The sequence below is a fragment of the Ceratotherium simum genome, chromosome 22 (assembly GCF_057802395.1).
Source record: "Ceratotherium simum simum isolate JZ-2026a chromosome 22, ASM5780239v1, whole genome shotgun sequence".
Lineage (NCBI taxonomy): Eukaryota > Metazoa > Chordata > Mammalia > Perissodactyla > Rhinocerotidae > Ceratotherium > Ceratotherium simum.
The window spans coordinates 8,124,106-8,145,720 of NC_141921.1; the positions used below are offsets into that span (position 1 = coordinate 8,124,106).

The 21,615-nt window shown below is 38.0% G+C and overlaps 1 protein-coding gene across 4 annotated transcripts in view; it reads left to right on the top strand.

Moving 5' to 3' along the window:
* FAF1 (Fas associated factor 1) overlaps nt 1-21,615 on the top strand; it is a 487,297-nt gene that overhangs the window by 6,100 nt on the left and 459,582 nt on the right. Inside the window, exon 1 of one of the 4 annotated variants that reach the window (XM_087445970.1) lies at nt 2,834-2,937. The exons of the other annotated variants lie outside the window; for them this stretch is intronic. Coding sequence (XP_087302096.1) covers nt 2,923-2,937 — 15 coding nt within the window. The 5' untranslated portion in view covers nt 2,834-2,922. Of the gene's footprint in view, nt 1-2,833; nt 2,938-21,615 lie in introns of those variants that run through there. 4 annotated transcript variants of the gene reach the window in all.

Below are 21,615 nucleotides of genomic sequence, written 5' to 3' on the forward strand. Positions count from 1 at the left end.
CAAAGATTTTATCCAGGTATACGTAAGAGTGTTCACTTTTTTAGCTTAATTTGTCAGATATCTTGGAATTCTAGAGGAAAACAAGACCCAACATTCAGTAATTTCTCCAAATGATAAAACTCTTACATATAAAATAAATTAACAGTGCCTGGCATCTAGCAGACATGCCATAAGGAAGGAAGTGGGGGGGGTAGGAGGGGTGGCTGGCACTTTGTCCAGTTGTTCTAGTCTACCATTCACTCCAGTCTACTGCCATGCTTCTAAGCTCACAGGTGGTCAGAAGCCATGGAGTGAAAAGTCTTTAATTTGTTGAGCATGATTGGGTTGATACCTGTTTGCCAGACTGGTTTTATGGACTCTGTAGATCAGGGGTCAGGAAACTGTAACCTGTAAGCTGGCTGCCTGTTTTTGTACATAAAGATTTATTGGAACACAGCACACCCATTCGTTTACCTGTTGTCTATGATTGCTTTCTTGCCGTAGTGACAGAGGTGAGTAGTTGAGACAGTGACTTTATGGACCACAAGCCTAAAATATTTACTATCTGGGCCTTTAAGACATAGTTATTCTCCCCTGCTCCCCTATGAAACCAGTACTTTTCTTTCTAGATTTTACTAACTGCAAAGTGCTACAACATTTGGATGCCTCACAGGTAGCATTATATGATCACACCTCCATAGATAGGAGCATCGTGCTTAGGCAGACCAGAGCTGTAGTTTCTCGTTTCTTTTTTTTTGCTGTGGTTCTCTGAGTAAGTCATTTTATCCTTTCTGGGTTTCAGTTATTCAGTCTATAAAATGGAGATCTGCCTAGAGCCATATCTACCTGAAAACAAGACTGCACTAGATCAGGGATTCAGAGTCTGGATAATCTCTTGGCAGCAGTGGGGTTGAGGACATTCAGTTATAATTTAGGTAATTGATCTAGATTAGGGGTCTGCAAACTACATCCTGAAAGCCAACCACCACCTGTTTTTGTCAATAAAGGCTTTTTGGAAGACAGTCATGCATGTTCGTTTACATATTGTCTTTGGCCATTTTTGCCCTCAGTAGCAGAGCTGAGTAGTTGGTCGCATGGCATGCAAAGCCTAAAATATTTACTCTGCCCCTTACAGGAAAGTTTGCTGATTCCTGATCTAGATCACTGGTTTTCAACCATGGGTGATTTCTGTTCCCCAGGGGACATTAGGCAATGTCTAGAGACATTTTTGGCTGACACAACTGGGGGTTGCTACTGGCATTTAGTGGATTGAGGCCAGGGATGCTGCTAAACATTCTATAGAGCCTAAGACATCCCCCTATAATGAAGAATTATCCACCCCAAAACGTTAGTAGTGCTGAAAAACCCTGATCTAAATCAGTGGATCTCAGACTTTAGCTTGTGTAAGAATAATCTGGAGGGCTCGTTAAACCACAGGTTGCTGGACCCCACCCCAGAGTTTCCGATTCAGTGGGTCTTGGGTGGGGCCTGCAAATTTGCGTTTCTACCAGGTTCCCAGGTTATGCTAATGTTGCTGATCCAAGGACTATACTTGAGAACAGTTGATCTAGATGGCTTTTTAAGTCACATCCATTCCAGTGATTCTTTGATTTTGTGATCTTAACTACTGGTACATTTTTATGACTTAGGAAAATCGAATATTTGAGTATATACTTGATGCTTACAATAGAATGTGCTGTTTCATGATTCTGTGTCTTTGAACTCATATTTTTCATGTCCCTTTGGAAAATTTCTATTTATCTTTCAAAACCCATCACCTGCCTTTTGCTTGTAACGTCAGTAGTCTGTGCCCAGTTAGGGTTAATCATTTCTTCTTATGTATCTTCTACATGTTTCTCTTCTTTTAAGTCTTATGTCAGATTTTAATAACTTTACATGTTTCTTTCCCCTACTGTCAGCTCTTTGAGTGAACAACTGCCTGTGTCTTAACCATCTGTTCCTATAGTAAGAGGTGCTCAGTGAATATTTTTTGAAGGAATGTTATGAATATTGGCTGTCATGGTACAGATAAATAGAGGAGAATTGTAAATTTTTATGTATTTTCAAGCATTTACCATTTGCTGATATATGATTTTGAATAATAAAATCTATCATTGAGAGAATAAAAATTGGACTATTTTGTTGAATTGAGGGATATAACCTCAAAGTGACCCATTTATAGAGAAGTGCAAAACACCTCCCCTCTGGTTTAGCTTTTATAGAGCACTCAGTAAGGTAATAGGGCTTGAGGCTGTGGGGGATCAGAATTTGCCATCCCAAAATGTATCTCTTTGATTTGATTATTTTTAAGGACAAAAGATTCTGAAAGAAACTTTGACCTTCCCTCTAACTGCCTAAAAGAATTTAAGATAGAAAGCCTATCCTCAGGACAGGCCATCACCATAGATAACTCTGGGTCTGGTACACTGGGAGGATCCTTGCTAAGCCCGTTTTTATCAAAGTTCTCTCTTTGGGTTACATTGTCTATAGATAACCCAGGAAACATTTGTTTATCAAACATTTGCTTTTCCATCTGCATGTAAATTGCCTTCCTCCCCTTTGAAGTCCCAAAGCACTACCCCCAACATCCTCCTTTGTCTTTAGCTGAAGATGGTATTTAAGGTGGTGGCTTTCGCCATTTTGGCAAATTACTCAGTTTTCCTGGGTTTCTCCTATGTATACATGTTATTAAACTTTTGTTTCCTCCTGTTATTCTGTTTCATGTCAATGTAATTCTTAGACCAGCCAGAAGGACCTAGAGGGTAGAGGAATAGTTCTTTCTCCCCTACAGTCTGGCGACAAGGATGGGATAAAACTTCACTCGCTGGATGTTGTTCGCTCCTGGGCTACTGCAGCTGAGAGATCCTGGACTCCTGACAAGAGCTGGCAGGAGGTAGGAGTTCTTACCATGTCAGTCTCCTGGATCTCTGCCTGCAGGGTCCAATGGAAGTGAGAGTGGTGAGTTTTTTTCCTTTTCTAAATTTAGATTAGCAGGAGAAAATATTGGTGAAGCTAGCTTCGTGGAAACTTTGTTTGATTTTTTACTATTATTCTGTCTCATGTCAATTTAATTCTTAGACCAGCCAGAAGAACCTAGAGGGTAGAGGAATAATTCTTCCTCCCCTACAAGGCCAAGAACTTTGTAAAATTTGAATGCTATTATTGAATTGCCATGTGTCAGTCACTCTTCCTGATTATGGTTTCACTCTCAAACTTTTTTTTTATGCAGAAATTTTAATTTCAAATCAAAATTGTTTACCATGTTAAATCATTAGTCATTGATTTTAAGGTGAGTTTGAGATAACTGCGAGAAGCAGTCTGGCAAAAATAACAGGATAATTGCACCTGCCTTTATACTTACTTATGGTTATAGAGGAATAAAAAAGAATGAGATGTCAAGTTGTGGTAAAGAAAAGCAGAGAAGTTTGCAGGTTATGTGTACCTTAATGGCTTTAAAATTAGGTTCCAGTCACCTATTTTTTTTCCTCTGCAATTCACCCTGGTTCCCTAGATTCTTTAATGATTGAGCTATAATAAAAGAATGTTAGTGAGAGTAAAGCTTTGTCTCTTGTGCCCTCCTGGCTCTCCACCCTCTTTCTCCCAAGGGAAAAGTAGTGGTTGAACTTGTTTTTTTTAAAGTCAATTTTAGTTGTATTCTTTGGCATCTAGTTAAAGTGAGGTGGAGACACAATTGAGCATTCTTATTTTAGGTTTAATGGTGGAGGAATAATAATATTAGCATCTAGCTTTTGATTGCTTTACATGTGCCAGATACTGTGCTAGACTCTTAACATCTAAATTCTATGGTGCCTGTGTGTTGGGATCCAGTGATACAGTTCTCCATGGTTTTTGTATGTCTTGTGAGCAGAGGCACTGACTGCTTTTGTTTCTGGCTGTCTTTTCAAGGATGCTTGTATAGTGAGCAGCCTTGGAAGACAGAGATAATGTCTCCATCTGGAGCAGAGGGCAGGCATGCATAGTATCCATTTGAAAAGTTTTAGGTTCTCTAGGCTCTGGGTTCCCCTTGTGTAACACAGTCCACTGCATGTGCAGGTGTCACTTGGCCTACTTTGCATCGCCCTCTGGAAAGTGGGACTGAGGAACTGCGTAAGAAAATGCTAATATTCTGACTATTGATATTGCTATGAGTCATAATGTTCATTGTCTCCAACCCAGGAGTCTAGATCTTCTGCCAGCATGCATGAAACTGGTAGGCTGACTTGTCAGCTTGTGAGTAGGATAAAATCTTAGATCCTTCACTGCTCTTAACAGTTTTAGCAGCAAGGATGAGATGTTGACAGACACGTGGCTTTCTGGAAGAGGAAGGGTGAGGGCCTCATGGGCTGGTTAACAGAATTTGAGGGAAGTTCATGGAAATTGGTAGCAACTGGAACATGTTAAGTGATCCTCTGCTTTATGGCCTGTTAATGAGGAGGAATTAGGGAGGTGGTTGCAGACTGAGTCCTAGGAAATAGGTTCAAAGACAGCTGCCTGAACATTCCTTTGGTTGTTGCTAATTCTCAACAACCCTCAAATTTCCTTTCTGGTAGAGGGAATTTTTTTTACCAGTTTATCAGTGAAACTCAGGTTCAGACTCCCCAATGTGACAGTGAGTACTAACATCGTCCTGGCTGGGCAGAAGGTTCTGCCTCCTTTCAGACAACATTTACGGATGTGTGTGCACCTGCACTTGAGTGTGAGAGGAGGCAAATTTGCAACCTTTGTGGGCAGAAAGCAAAGTTAGAACTATCACTGGTTTGTCTGAGAGATAAGACGATGGGGGTACATAATGTCTTATGGCTCAGCCCCTCCTTTGGAGGAAGCATTATTCCTCACTTCACTGTCTGAAGCAAAGCTACTGACTCAATGAGGTCTGTCCTCAGTTTGTAGAGGTTTCCCTAAACCTGGGCCTGGTTCACCAATGGTTCAGCTAAGCTGAAACTGATTGTTTCTGCTCATCTTCTGGGGCTGTTCAGCCTCTGCACTAGCTATGCAGACTGATAATGGATGGGATTGCTCTGTTCAGTGGACAGAACTCAAGGCTGTTCTTATAGCTCTTGCCAGTACTCTCTTTCGTGAAACTTGTGTTTCTACTGACCTTTGGCCTGTTGCCAATGGCCTAGCTATTTGGTCTGCCACTTGCAAACTATAGACTGGCAGATTAAAGAACAGTTCTCTTTGAAGCTGTGAACTATGGAAACAAATTATAGCTGCTGATCAAACTGTCTGGATCACTCATGTAGATGCTCACAATAAGGGCCTGTTCTCTGATGAAGCCCACTGTAATCAAGCTTTTGATTGAGCCTGCACTACCCAGAGCCATCATTGTTGCCTGGATGCATCGTCGTATCAGATGTGACAGTACATCAACTATCATAAACTGAGTGCAAAGTAAAGGACTCTATGTTTCTGATGCAGAAGGTACCACTGCATGCCAGACTTGTGACTCCTGCCAACAGCTGACTTCTTTGTCACATAATGAGAGAAGCCACATTGCATGGAATGAGGGTCCTGCCTGCTTGGCAGATGGAATACATTGGACCTTTGACCTCCCTCTCGGAGTTATCAGTGGTGCCTTATTGCTGTTGACGCTTTTTCTGGTTATGTTGTTACTGTTCCAGTCTAATTAGCTGACTGGCCACACAACCATGGCTCCTGAAACTAATTTGTGTTATGCTTTTGGGCTTTCTGGACCATTTACAATCTGACAGGGGTGCACTTTTTATCGCAGAAGCCGCTCAACCGTAAACTGATAGTCAAGATATTTGAGGGACCTTCCATGCTCCCTGCCATCCACAGGCATCTGGTATGTGGATGTATGTCGAATGTTGGAACAGCTTCCTCCTTCGTAAGTCAGTTTGGTCACTGAATGCAACTGTCCCCAGAAAGGGATCATCTCATCTTGGTCACTTCCTGGGTAATGATCAGGACAGAAGGAGTGGGAGGTTATATAGCCCTATTTTGAAAATTCAGTATTCCACCCTGACCATTTTTGGGCATGATGCATCTTTTTTTCTCCTAGCAGCAACCCAAGCCTGTTGGTCTATGCCTTCTATATGGCAGCTTGCCAAAAGTTGGCCTAGGGATTCAAACTAAATTCTGGTTCAGCCACTTGGATTTTCTTGTTGGGTTGACATGGTCCTAGATCATAAAGATAATGACCACTTGGCTAAAGACACTGCTTGCTGAATCCCCCTATGGTGGCCTATGATCCCCATGTCAGTGGAGATCATAAATGGGTTTTTGTAGGTTTTATAAAAATTCCCTTGACTCTCTTGCACCTGACATTTCCAGATGAAAGGACTGAGTGTGAGTAGGAGATGCCTGGAAAAAAGATGAAGTTATATAGCTACTGGAATGGGACATACTGATGATGTGGCAGTGGAGGGAAAACAACAATCTCGACACCTGGGGAGGAAACACCTTAGATCCCAGAAGTTTTGGGAAAGGGAAAGACATTAATATTCTTTGTCTTTCAGAACCACAGTTGAAGCCTTTCTCATGCAGGAAAATACACTGGTACAGCTCTTCCAAACTGTTGCAGGCACATTAAATTTAATTGACTACTGGGTCTCTCATTCCCCATTAGACAGCTCTGATCACCATTTGATTCTCATTCCCGTCAACCTTACTGAGAAGTCTATTGGAAACAGCAGGGGTTGGCCCCAGCTTCTGGACCTTCCATGCAAAACACCTGTCTGCACCTCCTGATGTCTATCCCACCCCCATTCCCTAGCCTCCATGTAGATTCTGTGGGGCAGCTTACTGGTGGCCTGGACAAATGGGACAGTTTGGACTGACTGTCTTCATTCAGTCCTTTCAAAAACAAAGAGTAGACTCAATTATTTGAAATGAACTGAAAACTCTAAGGCCTGCCACCTGGCTGGGAGGCCATGTTGGGACACATGTTGATAGTACCTCCCAGACTGACGTTGGTCCCACTTCGAGGAACCCAATAATTGTAAACAACCCACGCTTTCTAGGTGCATTATCTCTGCTCTCAGGACTGTATTTCTTGTGTGGAAGTCAGGCATTAACTTGTTTACCTCCTAAAAATAATGGACTCTTACATGTTTGAATGTTTAAGGAAACACCACCAGTAGATCTTGTAGTCCTCAGATGACTGCGGAGATGTCTCCAAAATGAGGCTATCTTTGGTTTCTTAGGGAAGCTTCCCAGAGTGATGACTGATTTGTTATTTACGTGTACCCTGTGGACCATTATCCCTATGGGGGAAGTCATTCAGTTAGAACAGGTAGTTCCAACTTTATTTCTGACTTTTTAGCTGAAATTATCAGTGACACACCTTGGCCCTGGAAAGCATTCAGGTCAACCTCAACTCACTGACCAGAGTTGTTATGGATGATAAAATTGTTCTAGACTTTTTCCTTGTGGGCCAAGGCAGAGTCTGTATAGGTGTTAATACATCGTGTTGTTCCTAGCTTAATGCCTTGGGCCAAGTGGAAAGGTTAATACAGAAATTTAGGGAGAAAGCCACTGGACTTTCTGAGGTAGACCCTGATGGCTTATGGAATTTCTTTGTCTTATTTGGGTGTGGGACCCTGAGGAACATGGTTGAAATCAATTCTGAAGGTTAGCCTCATCCTGCTGCCTATGAGTAGCTGCCTTAATTAAATGCTGTATGAGACAACTTGAATGGATGTAGTCCCAGCCTCTGTTAGTCAGATTAATCAGTGGCTGTTGGAGTGACATACTCCTGAGAAACTGTCAACAGCAAGGATAGTTAGAAGTCAGGGGTGGATATTATTGGGAGACAGTTCTCCATGTGTCTTATATTTCTGCACATCTTACGAATAGAGGCACTGATTGTTCCAGACACCCTTTTCAAGGGTGTTGTATTGTAACTAGCCTAGATAATGTCTCCTTCCAGACCAAATGACAAGTTTGCTTACAGCGTGGAAGATAAAGATACTTTCTCCTCCAAAGGAAGGGATAGGCATGCTTACTGTCTATTATAAAAGATTCATGTTCTCTAAGCTCAGGGTTCCTCTCATGTAATGTAATCCACTGTGTGTGCAGCTGTCACCTGGCCCACTCTGTATTACCCTGTGGGAAATGGGACTCGGGAAATGGTGCAAAAAAATGCTGACACTCTGTCTAGTGCTGTTGCTGTGAATAATAAAGTACTTTGTCTTTGACCTAGGAGTCTTGTGTCTTCCTCCAGCATCAATGAAATTGTAACAAACTAAATTATTAGCTTGGAAGTATGTGGAGTGAAATATTAGATCCTTCACAGTTTTTACCACCCTCTAAGGTGGGTAACCCCTCATTTTACAGATTGATTTTGGAGATGGTAATTATAACTGCTACTACTACTGTTTACTGAGCATTACTTTCTGCTGGCCTCTGTAATAAGTGTTTTATTTGCATTATCCAACCTAATCAGTATATACCATCTAATCTGATTGCCATTGTTATTATTCACATTTTAAAGATGAAAAAGTGGAGGTGTAAAGAGGTTAAGTAATTATCTAATGGCAGATAGTCATAACAGGGCTGGGTTTGGAACTCAGGCCTGCTCTACTCCAAAGGCAAGTCTATGATCTCATGTATCCACATTTCTCAAATGGGTATGCTAGGGAGTACTCAAAGCTACAGAATAAATACACATGTCTTCTTGTAGCACCAATTTACTAGAGTAACTTAAAAAGAAATATGTGGTTTTTTAAAATTAAAAACAATTATGAAGTAAATATAAAATTTGCATGAATTTTAAATAGAAATTAAATTTCAAAGAAATTGTGAGGATGTGGCTTGCTTTTCTTTGGATCATCTCCTCCCCTCCTCCAATGGGGGAACATGTTTCCCTTTGTCTATCGTTATGAATACAGTCATGGAAAAAATTAGTAAGTACTGCACTTTACAAGGTTGCCTTTTTTTTTTTTAAATCAAAGCTGTATCCAGTTAGTTTTTGATTCCTTCATCCTGTTGTAGTTCTGTGGAAAGCAAAAGGAACAAAGTTTTTTGGTGTCCCTGGATTTACTGAGGCTAATAGAAGGATCAAAAGAAGAAAAAACTGGGATGCATTTACTTCTTATCTTGAAGCTGTATGTGGCAGTGGTTGCTATTGGGATTACTTAGTACTTCAGCAAGAGATTAGCCTGTCACTGGTATTTTTTTACTTCACTTTTGCGTTTATCAGTATCTGTAAAGCATTGTGTTAGTGAAATCTATATGTATGTGAAGTAATTTTGCCTCATTTTTCTGGGAGTACTGTCAGTTTTGGGTATATTCCTAAAGTCCTAGTAGTGGAACTTGAAACAAGAGTAGTAATGTTATGGTAAAAATAATAGAATTGGTTCCAGCCAAGGCAAGCTGGCCCCAAGTTGATACGCATGAACTTTGTTTTAAACTATATTGTATTTTAGAAGAGGAAAACATTACTTAGTACTTAATTTGGAATAATGTAGTAAGAAGCATTTTGCCAAAGCTGACTGGATATTTGATGAAATTAAATAATTATGTTTTTTAAGTGTGATAATATATTGGGTTATATTTTTAAAAAAGAAATTCTTATCCTTTACAGATATACTGAAATATTTATGATGTCTGGAATTTACTTCTGAACAATCTGGGAGGGGTTTGGGGTGAGGTGGATGGGGAGTAAAACAAGATGGGCTTTGACTTGGTAATTGTTGAAGAGGCTATTGTGTTCTTTTTACTATTATCTCTACTCTTATATATGCTTGAAATTTTCCATAATAAGAAGTAAATAAGATGTTCTGCCAAAATAAAAATGACTTTGGGGTGATTGTAAGCTTTAGTGTGATCTCTTCATGTTCTAATGGACTATAGGATTAGAGGGCTGATGATGAGATTATTACAAGGAAGTAATAACATAGCAATCATAGTAATACTATGTAATCATAGCATTTTACCAAAATAGTTGGTAAATTTTTGCCTGTATTTGTTGTCCCTGGAAAATTTAAAGTAGTTTACTAGTTAAATTTTATTTGTAAAAACCTTAGCTGTAGTCGTGGAATAAAGGTTTCCTAAAACTAATTAATTGTCTAACCAAAATAAAAGGTAGAAACTTGAAAGGAATTAACTTCATGTGCTAAATTTGAATAACTGAAGACGTGTTATTTTGGCAAAGAGGTGCTAACAGCTTTTTTCTCTTTTTAATGAATATTTAAACAAAATCAGAAACCTAAAAGGGTACAAAAGATATATTAAGCAAAACGAAAAGGCCAGTGAGATGATGTGTCATTTTCTGTGTGTATTGGTACAATCTGCTTTTGCAATGATTTTTTACTTTTTATTCTGCCTTTATTGTTCCAATAGAACAACACGTGATGATAATGTTTAAATATGGCTTTGTTTTAAGAACTGAGAAATACTGCATAAGTTATTAGTCTTCCCACTTACACGTGCATGGAGAGTATGTAAAGTTAAAGTGTGGATTATGCCAAAATTAAGTATATTTTTATTGTTAAGATTAAAGAGTTTGTTAGATCATAAATCCTACCTATAATTCAGGAGTAATTTAATTTGCCAAGATAAAAATATTAATATGCTAAGAAACAACCACATCCTTTCCTGGTCTACTAGGTTATTTTTATTTATTTATTTATTTTTAATCTATGCGTATTTTGTGTGTGTGTGTGTGTGTGTGTGTGTGTGTGTGTGTGTGATCATAGCAGAGCCTTGGCATTTCCAGGGGATGGATCCTGAAGGTACACTGCTTAACATGGTTATTGAGTCATCCTTTGATGAAAGGGCGTTTGTAATATACATAGCTGGCCATAGGATTCAGTTCCCGATGCTGTCCTTCTGCGTTTTTAAGGAGACCTTCATGAAGATAGCTGCAAGGAACTCCCTGCTTGCCAGGGCACATCTTACAGTTGCAGGTGCTTTTTGTTACTCATGGGGAAAGTATGAAACTGTGGAGTTACGGATCTTGATTGCTTTTCCACCATTGCTGTAGTAATCCCATATAGGATGCTCTGAGCTTGCCCAACAAGGTGTTTACTCAGAAATACCTCTCTTCCTGGTTGGTATTATGATCAGATAAGTGAGATAAAAGAGATGGGAATATCATGGAGTTTTGATAGTATTAGTGATAGTGCTTCATATATGAACAGTGTCTTTAATTCTTATTGCTTTAAATCTCTAAGTATGTACTGAGAGTATACCATTCATTCATTTATTCCACAGATAATTGAATGATTTCACATGTAATTGTGATGTGAGGATGTGAGGAATACAGAGAAATCTATGTTAACTGACATGGTTTTCATTCATATTTTCATACACTTGACAAAAATTTATTGAATACCTGCTCTGTGCCAGGTATTATACTAAGTAATTGGGAGATCACTACTTTATAAGGCAGCTAGTATAGCTAATAAAAGTTTACCCCTTTATAACTTACTAATTTACTCTAGGCGTATGCAGATTTTCTCCCTCCCCCCCACATGAAGGCAACTGTGTTACCATTAACTTTTATTCTCTGAGCCCTAATTTTCCAGTTTTTTCCACTACTCATTACTTGGTTGCTTTCCTCTGGATGTTTACTTATTAATGGCACACTTCCATGGAGGAGCTTGAGAGTGAACACAGTATTCCAAAAGAGGTTTGGAGTAGAGTAAAATGGTCTCCCCCTCTAGTTTTGCACATTATATTACTATTAATGCAGTCACCTTACAATTTTAAGACGTATTTAATAGGTAGTAACATAAAATGCTGCACAAGCAGGTAAGGCATATCTCCCTCATCCTAAATTTAATCACTTGAATTTCCCAAGCTGAGTAGAGAACTTTATATTTATCTTTATTAACTTCTATTGCCTCTACCTGCTCCTAATCGTTTATCTGGAAATTTCCACGTCAGTTTTTCCTTATATTTCCTTTGGCTTCTGCATCTCCCTTTCTACTGGCTTCCTCTTCTCAACCTATTCCCAATTTAAAAACTTGCCAAGCTTCTCTCAGTTTAAAAATGCCCTTCATTGATCCTATGTCCTATTCTGAATGCTTCCATATTTCTCTCTCTTTTTTCCTCGTATGTCTCTTAAGTGTTAATGTACCTTAAGGGTCTGCCTTTGTTCCCTTCTCCTTTCCACTCTATCCCGTCACATATGGTTTCTGTGGATAATCATCTTTTCTTTGGTTTTAAACATCCTTTATATATGTGCTATTCACTCCCAAAGCAGCAGCCTCATTCCTAACTTCTCCTGAACTCCATATCCAATAGCTTATATAGGATGAAAATCAAGTTCATTTGTATGGCTGACAAAGCTCTTTGTGATTTGGCCTTATGTAGCCTATACTTTTCTCAATACCTTGTTCTATAGTGATACTTTGATGCTTGTAATTTTCTTAAACTTATATCATTTTGTTTCTCTTTGCTTTTGTGAGTTCTGCCATTGCCTGCCTCTTAGTCTTCTATTTATCCCTTAGACTTGTGCATAGACATTGTCTCCTATGAAGGCTTCCCTAGCAGTTGCTTACTCCCTCCTCTGTATTTCTCATTCTTATACATACATACATCTGTCATTGCAACTATCACATTACTTTGTAAATATTTTACTTGTCTTTCTTACGAATTTGTGAGTTCCTTACAGCCAGGAACTGGATCTTATTCATTTTAGTATTCCTAATGTCTAGCACACTTTCTGGCACATAGTGTTTTCTCACTGAATATTAAATTGAACTGAACTAGTTAGTTTTGAGCTTGTTGAAATAAGATGAAGTAAGATAAGAAGGATATGATTGAGTTTTTGGATCCTGATTTTTTGGATCCTGATTTTGTCATCAGAATATTAGCTCTTTTAGCTTTGTGTCATTTGTATATGTAATGAACATCAGTCTGTTAATACTCTCGGAGTGTCCTGAGATTTGGAATTGTGTCATATTCATCTCTGTATTGCTAGTACCTAACACAGTGCTTGCCAAATGTCAGGCTACCAGTGTTTATTGAACTGAAGCAAATTAAATTGAAATTAGATGAAGACATTCATACTGCAAAGATAATATATGACTGATAGCATTTGTCTTTATTTCTCTATCTTATCTTTAAGAATAAATCGGAGAAATTTTGTCAGTTGCCTTATTGAAATCCAGATTTAGGAAATATATGTTATGTTCCTGACATGCAAGTCAAGTTACCTATCAAAAAATGTTTGGTGTCATTTATTCATGAAGATCACACTTTCCCTTCTAAGGATTTATAGGCCAGCGTCTCTTTAAGAATTTGTTCTAAAATTTGACATGAATTGATGGCAAAGTAATAGGTGTGTAATTGTCTTAATTTTTCTATTTTCTCTCTTCTTTTGAAGTGCTCCTAGTATTCCTCCTATTAAAAAAAAAGTCCCCAAAGATGTCCTGTGGTTGTGTGGATCTTATTAGCAAGACTTTTGAGTATCTTTGCAGGTACTAGGTGCAAGACATAAATTTATAAGTTCAAGAAGCTCCATGAACACCAAGTAGGATTAAAATAAAGAAAGTCACACATAGGCACATCATAGTCAAACTGCTGAAAAGCAAAGATAAAGAGAAAAGTCTTAAAAACATCCAGAGGAAAAAAAAGACGTTCCATGAAGAGAATAATGACAAGAATGGTAGTTAATGTCTCATCAGAAACAGTGGAATACAGGGGACAATGGAATGATAACTAAGTGCTGAAAGAAAAACATTATCAGACTAGAATTTTATATCTAGCAAAATTATCCTTCAAAAGTAAAAGTGAAGACACTTTCAGAAAATAAAACCTGAGAGAATTTGTTGCTAACAGACCTGCATATTATAAGAAATGCTAATGGAAGTTCTTTAGGCTGAAGAGAAATGATACCATATGGAAATGTGGATCTATGGAAGAAGTGAAGAGCACTGAAAATGGCATATATGTGGGTAAATATAAAAAATTATATTTCTGTTTTCATAATTTCTTTAACGAACAATTAACATAAAAATAATAAAAATATATTGTGGAGTTTTACATTTTATTTAGAAGTAAAAATATATGACAACAGTAGCTGAAAGAAAAGAAGTAAATGGACTCTCTTTTAAGGTTCTTAACGTTATATGGGATATGGTAATAATATTAGCTCAAGGTAGACTGATAAGTTATGGATGCCTTGTCATAATTCCTGAACAACCATTAATAAATAGAAGAACTGTAGTTAAAAAGTCCAAAGAGGAAGTAAAATGGAATACTACAAATAGGCTCAACCTTAAAGAATGCAGATAAGGAAGAGTAACTGAAGAAAAACAGTTGGGACAGATTACAAACAAACAAACAAAAAAGATGGTAGACTTAAACTCTATCAGTATTAATAAACTCCGAACGATATCAATAATTATATTAAATGTAAATAGACTAAACAGTAATCAAAAGTAGGGACTGTCAGATTGGATAAAAAAGAAAAACTGAAATACATTGCTTACGAGAGGGACATTTGAAATATAAATACCCAGTTTGGTTGGAAATAAAAGGATGAAAAAAGCTATACCAGGTAGATACTAATGATAAGAAAGCTGGTCTGATTAATTAATATCAGACTCAGTAGACTTTAAGATAAAGAGCATACTGGAAATAAGGAAGTTCTGGCCCACTATTTTTCTACTTTCTAATACTGGGTAAATCATATGGCCTTCTTTTTGTTTTCTCATCTATAAATTGCAGTTTAATTTGAGCTCTTATGTTAGGCACTTTATCATCAATCCTTGTAATAGCCTTGAAAGATGATTATTATTCCCATTGGGTGAGAATAGTGAGGCTCAGAGAGGTTAATAACTTTCCTAAAGTCACAGGGCTAGTAAGTGGCAAGGCTTGGATTTGAAGCCAGTTCTGCTATGATTCAGACTTGAATTTTTTCACTACACATTGTTTCCTGCACAATATACCTGCTTGAAAAGGACTGTACCCTATCCTTTGCTTCTATATAGACACATCTAATTGAAAGACCTCTCTTGAGGTCGCCTACCTAGTTCATCATGCCCTTTTGGAATCCATTCTTCTTTAATTTGTATAAAAATAGCTGTATTCAAATGTTATTAAATAGGCTCTGATTGAGATTTTTCAGTGTTCGGCATTGTGATTTTACTATTCATCAGTACATTTCAAAGATGCTCATCTCCTGAAATACTCGGTTAACTACAGACCCACATTCCCTTAAGTCAATGTTAAATTGCTTACATTTCGCTTTAGGTAAATGAAAAAGATAGAGTAGCTTAGATCGTTGGAGTCCACTTGGAAAAAACATAATGGCATCTTAGAGCCTCCTGGGAATTCTTTAAATAATAAGTTGCATAATCCATGTTATTTGCCTCTTAGAGTTGTAGACTATAAATTACTGATATTTGTTTAGTCTTTTTCATCATCTTTGTGGTATCTGGTCAGATTGAATACTTATAAATTATACTTTACAGTAATGTTATAAAAAAGCTGAGAATGATTTGTTTGTGTTCGTTAAAGAATCTTTTAAGTCTCTAGATATACTTTATTGCCTGAAGTACTGTGAAGCCTGAGAGTAGGAGCTATATCTTTTACCTGCTATATTTCCAGACACTTCCTGGCACATGGTAGACACTCAATTAATTACTTTTTGTTGTTTTCTTCTTCTTTTTTCCAATTAGTGTCCCTTGAAGTCTTGTGTGAAAATTAGTATGTAATGACATCCCTATAAAGATGTATTAAATGTTTGCTCCCTCTTGTGGATATAAAGGAGAATGGAAGCTCTTATAATGAATCTGTTCTCTAGTGTGTAAAATTTACCCCAATTTTTCTCTTTTTGGAGGGATGTTAATCTATGCAACTTTATCAACTCAATAAACTTTTTGGTTTGCATACATTCACAAAACAACTTTATGAAAATAAATTTTTTGGTTCACATACATTCATAAAACAGGCAGAATTCATGCTCAAGTATCTTTTTTTTTTTTTTTGGTGAGGAAGATTCTCCCTGAGCTAACATCTGTGCCAGTCCTCCTCCACTTTGTGTATGGGATGACTCCACGGCATGGCTGGTGAGCAGAGTAGGTCCATGCCTGGAATCCAAATCCACGAACCCAGGCCACCAAAGCTGAGCACACAGAACTTTAAGCACTCGGCCACAGGGCCGGTCCCTGAAGTATCATTTTTTAATGTCCAGGTTAAAATTTGTATACTATTACTCAAGTCAGAACTTAATAGCACTTTTTGAGCACACCCTTTCTGCTTTCTTGCATATAAATTACCTGAATCATGAATAAATTTTTTCTGTTTTAATTCTAAAACTATATTAGATATTTCTGGATATATGTGAGAGTATTATTTCCTAATGCATTTCTTGTTTTGATCAAAGCAAAAATAAAAGCTTAATCATTTTGTTTGCCTTCACAGCTTTTAAATTTAGAACACCTGACCAAACAGGTTTTTTTTTTTTTTTTTCCTCTGAGGAAGATCAGCCCTGAGCTAACATCCGTGCTAATCCTCCTCTTTTTACTGAGGAAGACTGGCTCTGAGCTAACATCTCTTGCCAATCCTCCTCCTCCCCCCCCCCCAAAGCCCCAGTAGATAGTTGCATGTCATAGTTGCACATCCTTCTAGTTGCTGTATGTGGGACGTGGCCTCAGCATGGCTGGAGAAGCGGTGCGTCGGTGCGCGCCCGGGGTTCCTAACCTGGGCCACCAGTAGCGGAGCGCGTGCACTTAACCGCTAAGCCACGGGGCCAATATTTTTATTCTAAAGAATTAATGCAACTGAGACTATAAGCAGCTGGGCCTTGGGAATGCTTTAACATGTAGAAAAATCTTTTTAACTCACGTATATATCCTTGACTTTCTTTTCTCTATATACTTAGAGATATTCATATTACTGTCTTAGACCTCTCCATTTTATATTTACTTCTGTCTTTAATAGTAGAAGTTGACTTTCATTTTGAGACTATTTTTGGGATAGAAACAATATTTTCACCATTTCAGAAGAATTGTACTCTATGTGCCAAAGACAAATAGCATGCAATAAATGGGTACTGTAGTGTGGATGTTGGACTCTCAATAGGGCTCATTTACTAGACAGGTGACTTGCTCCTGAAACCAGTCTAGCTGTGAGCATGATCCAGATCCTCACCTCAGCAAAGTCACAGTTTATCTGTCACTAACTAAAGCAAACAAAAAAATGAACAAAACTTTGTGGTGGTTTAGTATTCATATAGCAAAGAAAGTATAGTTTCATGAACTTGCACAAAAAGAACACTCCATGAAAGCCACGCTCAGGTTAAGAAAACAGAATATAAGTAGAACTTCAGAAACCTCCTTCTAGTCAGTATCCTCCTATGCTCTAGGATAACCCAGTACTTTGAATCTAACATTATATATATATATATATATATTAGTTTTTCCTGTTTTAAAACTTTATGTGCATGAAACCATACAGTAGGCTTTAAAAAAATTGTGGTAAAAAATACATAAGATTTACCTTTTTAGCCGTTTTTAAGTGTACAATTCAGTGGCATTAAGTACACTCACATTGCTGTGCACTGTCACCACCGGAATTTGTTTATCTTTCCAAACTGAAACTCCATACTGATTAAACATTAACTCTCCATCCCTTTCTCCTCCAGCCTCTGGCAACTCCCATTCTACTTTCTTTTTTTAAAATTTTTATTTATTTATTTATTTTCCCCCCAAAGCCCCAGTAGATAGCTGTATGTCATAGCTGCACATCCTTCTAGTTGCTGTATGTGGGACGTGGCCTCAGCATGGCCGGAGAAGCGGTGCGTCGGTGCGCGCCTGGGATCCGAACCCCGGGCCGCCAGCAGCGGAGCGTGCGCACCCAACCACTAAGCCATGGGGCTGGCCCCCCATTCTACTTTCTATCTCTATGGATTTGACTATTCTAGGTACCTCATATAAGTGGAATTATACAGTATTTGTCCTTTTGTGTCTGGCTTGTTTCACTTAGCATGATGACTTCAAAGTTCATCTTTGTGTCAGAATTTTCTTCCTTTTTAAGACTGAATAATACTCTGTTGTATGTATATACCCCATTTTGTTTATCCATTCATCTGTCAATGGACATTTGGGTTGTTTCCACTTTTTAGCTATTATGAACAGTGCTGCTGTGAACATGAGTGTACAAATATCTGTTCAAGTCTCTGCTTTCAATTCTTTTGGGTATATACCCAGAGTAGAATTGCTGGATCAAATGGTAATTCTATGTTTAATTTCTTGAAGATATACAAGGCTTTCGTCATATACTTAGTTTGTATCCTGCGACCTTATTAGTTTACTTATCACTCTAGAGAGTTTTTCCTTTTCAAGAATGCAGAAGATTTTCTATATACAGTCATTTGTCTGTAATAAAAGATATTTTTACTTCTTTCCAGTCCTTGTGACTTTTTTCTTTCTTTATCTTACTTTATTGGATTGACTAGGATCTCCCCTACAGTGTTGAATAGAAGTGGTGACAGCAAACGTCCTTGCCTTGTTCCTAGTCTTAGGGAGAAATTATTCAGTCTTTTACTGTTAAGTGTGGTGTTAGTGTGGATTTTTCATAGATTTCTTTCATCGAGTTGAAAAAATTTCATCAAATTGCTAAAAATTTTTGTCATGAATGGGTGTTAAATTTTGTCAGCTTTTTTCTTCTAGTGAGATGATCATATAGATTCTCTCTCCATTGATCTGTTAATATGGTGAATTTCACTGATTTCTTAATGGTAAATCATCTTTGCATTGCTGGAAGAGACCTCACTTGGTCATGATGTGTTGTTCTTTTTATATATTCCTGGATTTGATTTTAAGGATTTTTACATCTGTGTTCATGAGGAAAATTAGGCCAGATCTGGAGAAATTGTAGACCCGTCTGCTGCTCCATGTCAGTGAGGTAAGCCAGCAGATCAGTGAGAGTGTGTGTGAGCTACAATAGCACCTTGTGCCGTAGCTAGACTTTTTGAGGGCAGTAATACTGGCTGCTTCTCTTCTGCCTTCTAAATTGTGCGAAATTTTTCTTACGGCCATTCCTGACACTACTCAGGGAACAAGTTTTCAGAAATAGAGTTTCAGGTTACCTAAGTCTGAGACCAGCAGATATCATCTTGGCCATCCCTCTCATACCTCTTTGTTTTTCCACTTGTTGTTCTAGGGATTACAATATACATAGCTTACTTAGCACACTGTCTTGAATTATATTATACCATTTCATGTATAATGTAAGAATTTTATGAGCATACTTCCATTTACCCCCTCCCAGCCTTTGTTTTATTCTTGTCATGTATTTTACTTCTATATATGTTATAAACTTCACAATTCATTGCTATTATCTTTGCTTTAAGAGTTAGTTGTCTTTTAAAGAATACAAAAAACAAGAAAAAAATGTCTTGTATTTACTCACATATTTGCCATTATGGGCACTCTGTGTAGATTAGAGGTTCCATCTGGTATCATTTCCCTTCTGTATGAAAAACTTTTTGCTATTTTTGTATGCAAGAAAGATCTGTTGGTGAGACATTCTCTCAACTCTTGTTTATCTGAAAATTTCTTTTTTTTTTTGAGGAAGATCAGCCCTGAGCTACCATCCGTGCTAATCCTCCTCTTTTTGCTGAGGAAGACCGGCTCTGAGCTAACATCTATTGCCAATCCTCCTCCTTTTTTTCCCCCAAAGCCCCAGTAGATAGTTGTATGCCATAGTTGCATATCCTACTAGTTGCTGTATGTGGGATGCGGCCTCAGCATGGCCGGAGAAGCGGTGCGTCGGTGAGCGCCTGGGATCCAAACCTGGGCCGCCAGTAGCAGAGCGCACACACTTAACCTCTAAGCCACGGGGCCGGCCCTGAAAATTTCTTTATTTTGCCTTTTCGTTATATATTAATTTTTTTTTAATTTTTATTTATTTTTTTCCCCCAAAGCCCAGTAGATAGTTGTATGTCATAGCTGCACATCCTTCTAGTTGCTGTATGTGGGATGCGGCGTCAGCATGGCTGGACAAGCAGTGTATCAGTGCGCGCCCGGGATCCGAACCTGGGACGCCAGCAGCGGAGCGCGCGCACTTAACCACTAAGCCACTGGGCCGGCCCTGAAAATTTCTTTATTTTGCCTTTTCGTTATATATTAATTTTTTATTAAGGATTTAGATGCAGTGGTAAATTTAACTGTGTTGGGTATGTAAAAACGTTTTGGCAAAGAATATTAAAGAAAATTATTAGGAAAGTCACATCTCTGCCACTTCATAATTTTATTACTTTGCTTTTTTCCTTTGGTAAGTAGAAGTCCATTTATTTTACTTTTTATAACTAAAAATATTTAATTTATGTGAAATTGACATTCAATGAAATGCACTCATCTTAAGCAGACAATTTGATGAGTTTTAATAACTGTTTATACCCCTCTAAACATCACCCTAATAAAGATATAAAATATTTTCATTGTTCTAGAATGATTCCCTCATGTTTTATTCCAGTCAGTCCCCTTGCCTCATAGGAAACCACTGTTCTGATTTCTGTCACAACAAGTTTGCCTTTTATTGGACTTCATGTAAATGAAGTCATACAGCATGCAGTCTTTTGTGTCTTGCTGCTTTCCCTCGACGTAATGCTTTTGCATTTCATCCATATGTGAGTGTACATGTAGTTTTTTATTGCTGAGTAGTATTTCCTTACCCCATAAAGATGTAGAACATTTTCATTGCTCCAGAAAGATTCCCTCAAGATGTCTTCAGTCAATCCCCATGCCTTATAGGAAGCCACAGGTCTAATTTCTATCACCATGTGTTAGTTTTGCCTTTTATTGGACTTCATACAAATGAAGTCATATGGCGTGCAATCCTGTGCTCTCTGTGGTAGTGACTTGTCTTGCTGCTGCTCAAACCCTCTGTGTCTATTTTCCTGAAGTTGGTGACCTTCTTGAAATCATATTGTCCTTACCATTGCAGCACTGACAATAATGGTCTGCTTTGTGTTGTGCTCAGGTCCTCTAAGTGTTCTGCTTTTGAATATCCCTTGGATATATCTGAATTTTCTCATAATGTGGGGATGACTCCTCTATTACTCTTTTTTTCATTTTTCCCAACAATTCTTAAATTTAAAATTTTTCTCTGACATAAATTTATGCTTTAATAAAAGTGAGTTATTTTTAGTTTCCTAACGTGAATGCTCTTTCCCTGTCTTTATCTCCTCTTTCCACTTCGTATCTTCCTCTCTACCCCTCCTTTCTTCCATCACTTCTGTTTATGTTTCTCTTACCAAACTGTGAGCTTCTTAAGCCTGGAATAGAATAGGTGCTTAATAAATATAATGAATAAGTGAATAATAAGTCTTGAATTTTCTAAATATTATTAGTCAAATAAAAGTTTCATGACTTGGGCCGGCCCTGTGGCTTGGTGGTTAAGTGCGCGCGCTGCAATGCTGGTGGCCCGGGTTCGGATCCCGGGTGCGCATCGAGGCACCACTTCTCCCTCCATCCTGAGGCCGAGTCCCACATACAGCAACTAGAAGGATGTGCAGCTATGACATACAACTATCTACTGGGGCTTTGGGGGGAAAAAATTAAATAAATAAAATCTTTAAAAAAAAAAAAAAAAAAAAAAAGTTTCATGACTGTTTTACCCATTCATGGAAAGAGGTTTTTCTTAAAAACAAGATAATAATAAAGGCAAAATTGTGAATAGTAGTTAACTTAGTGGGGAAAGGAAGGTGATTAG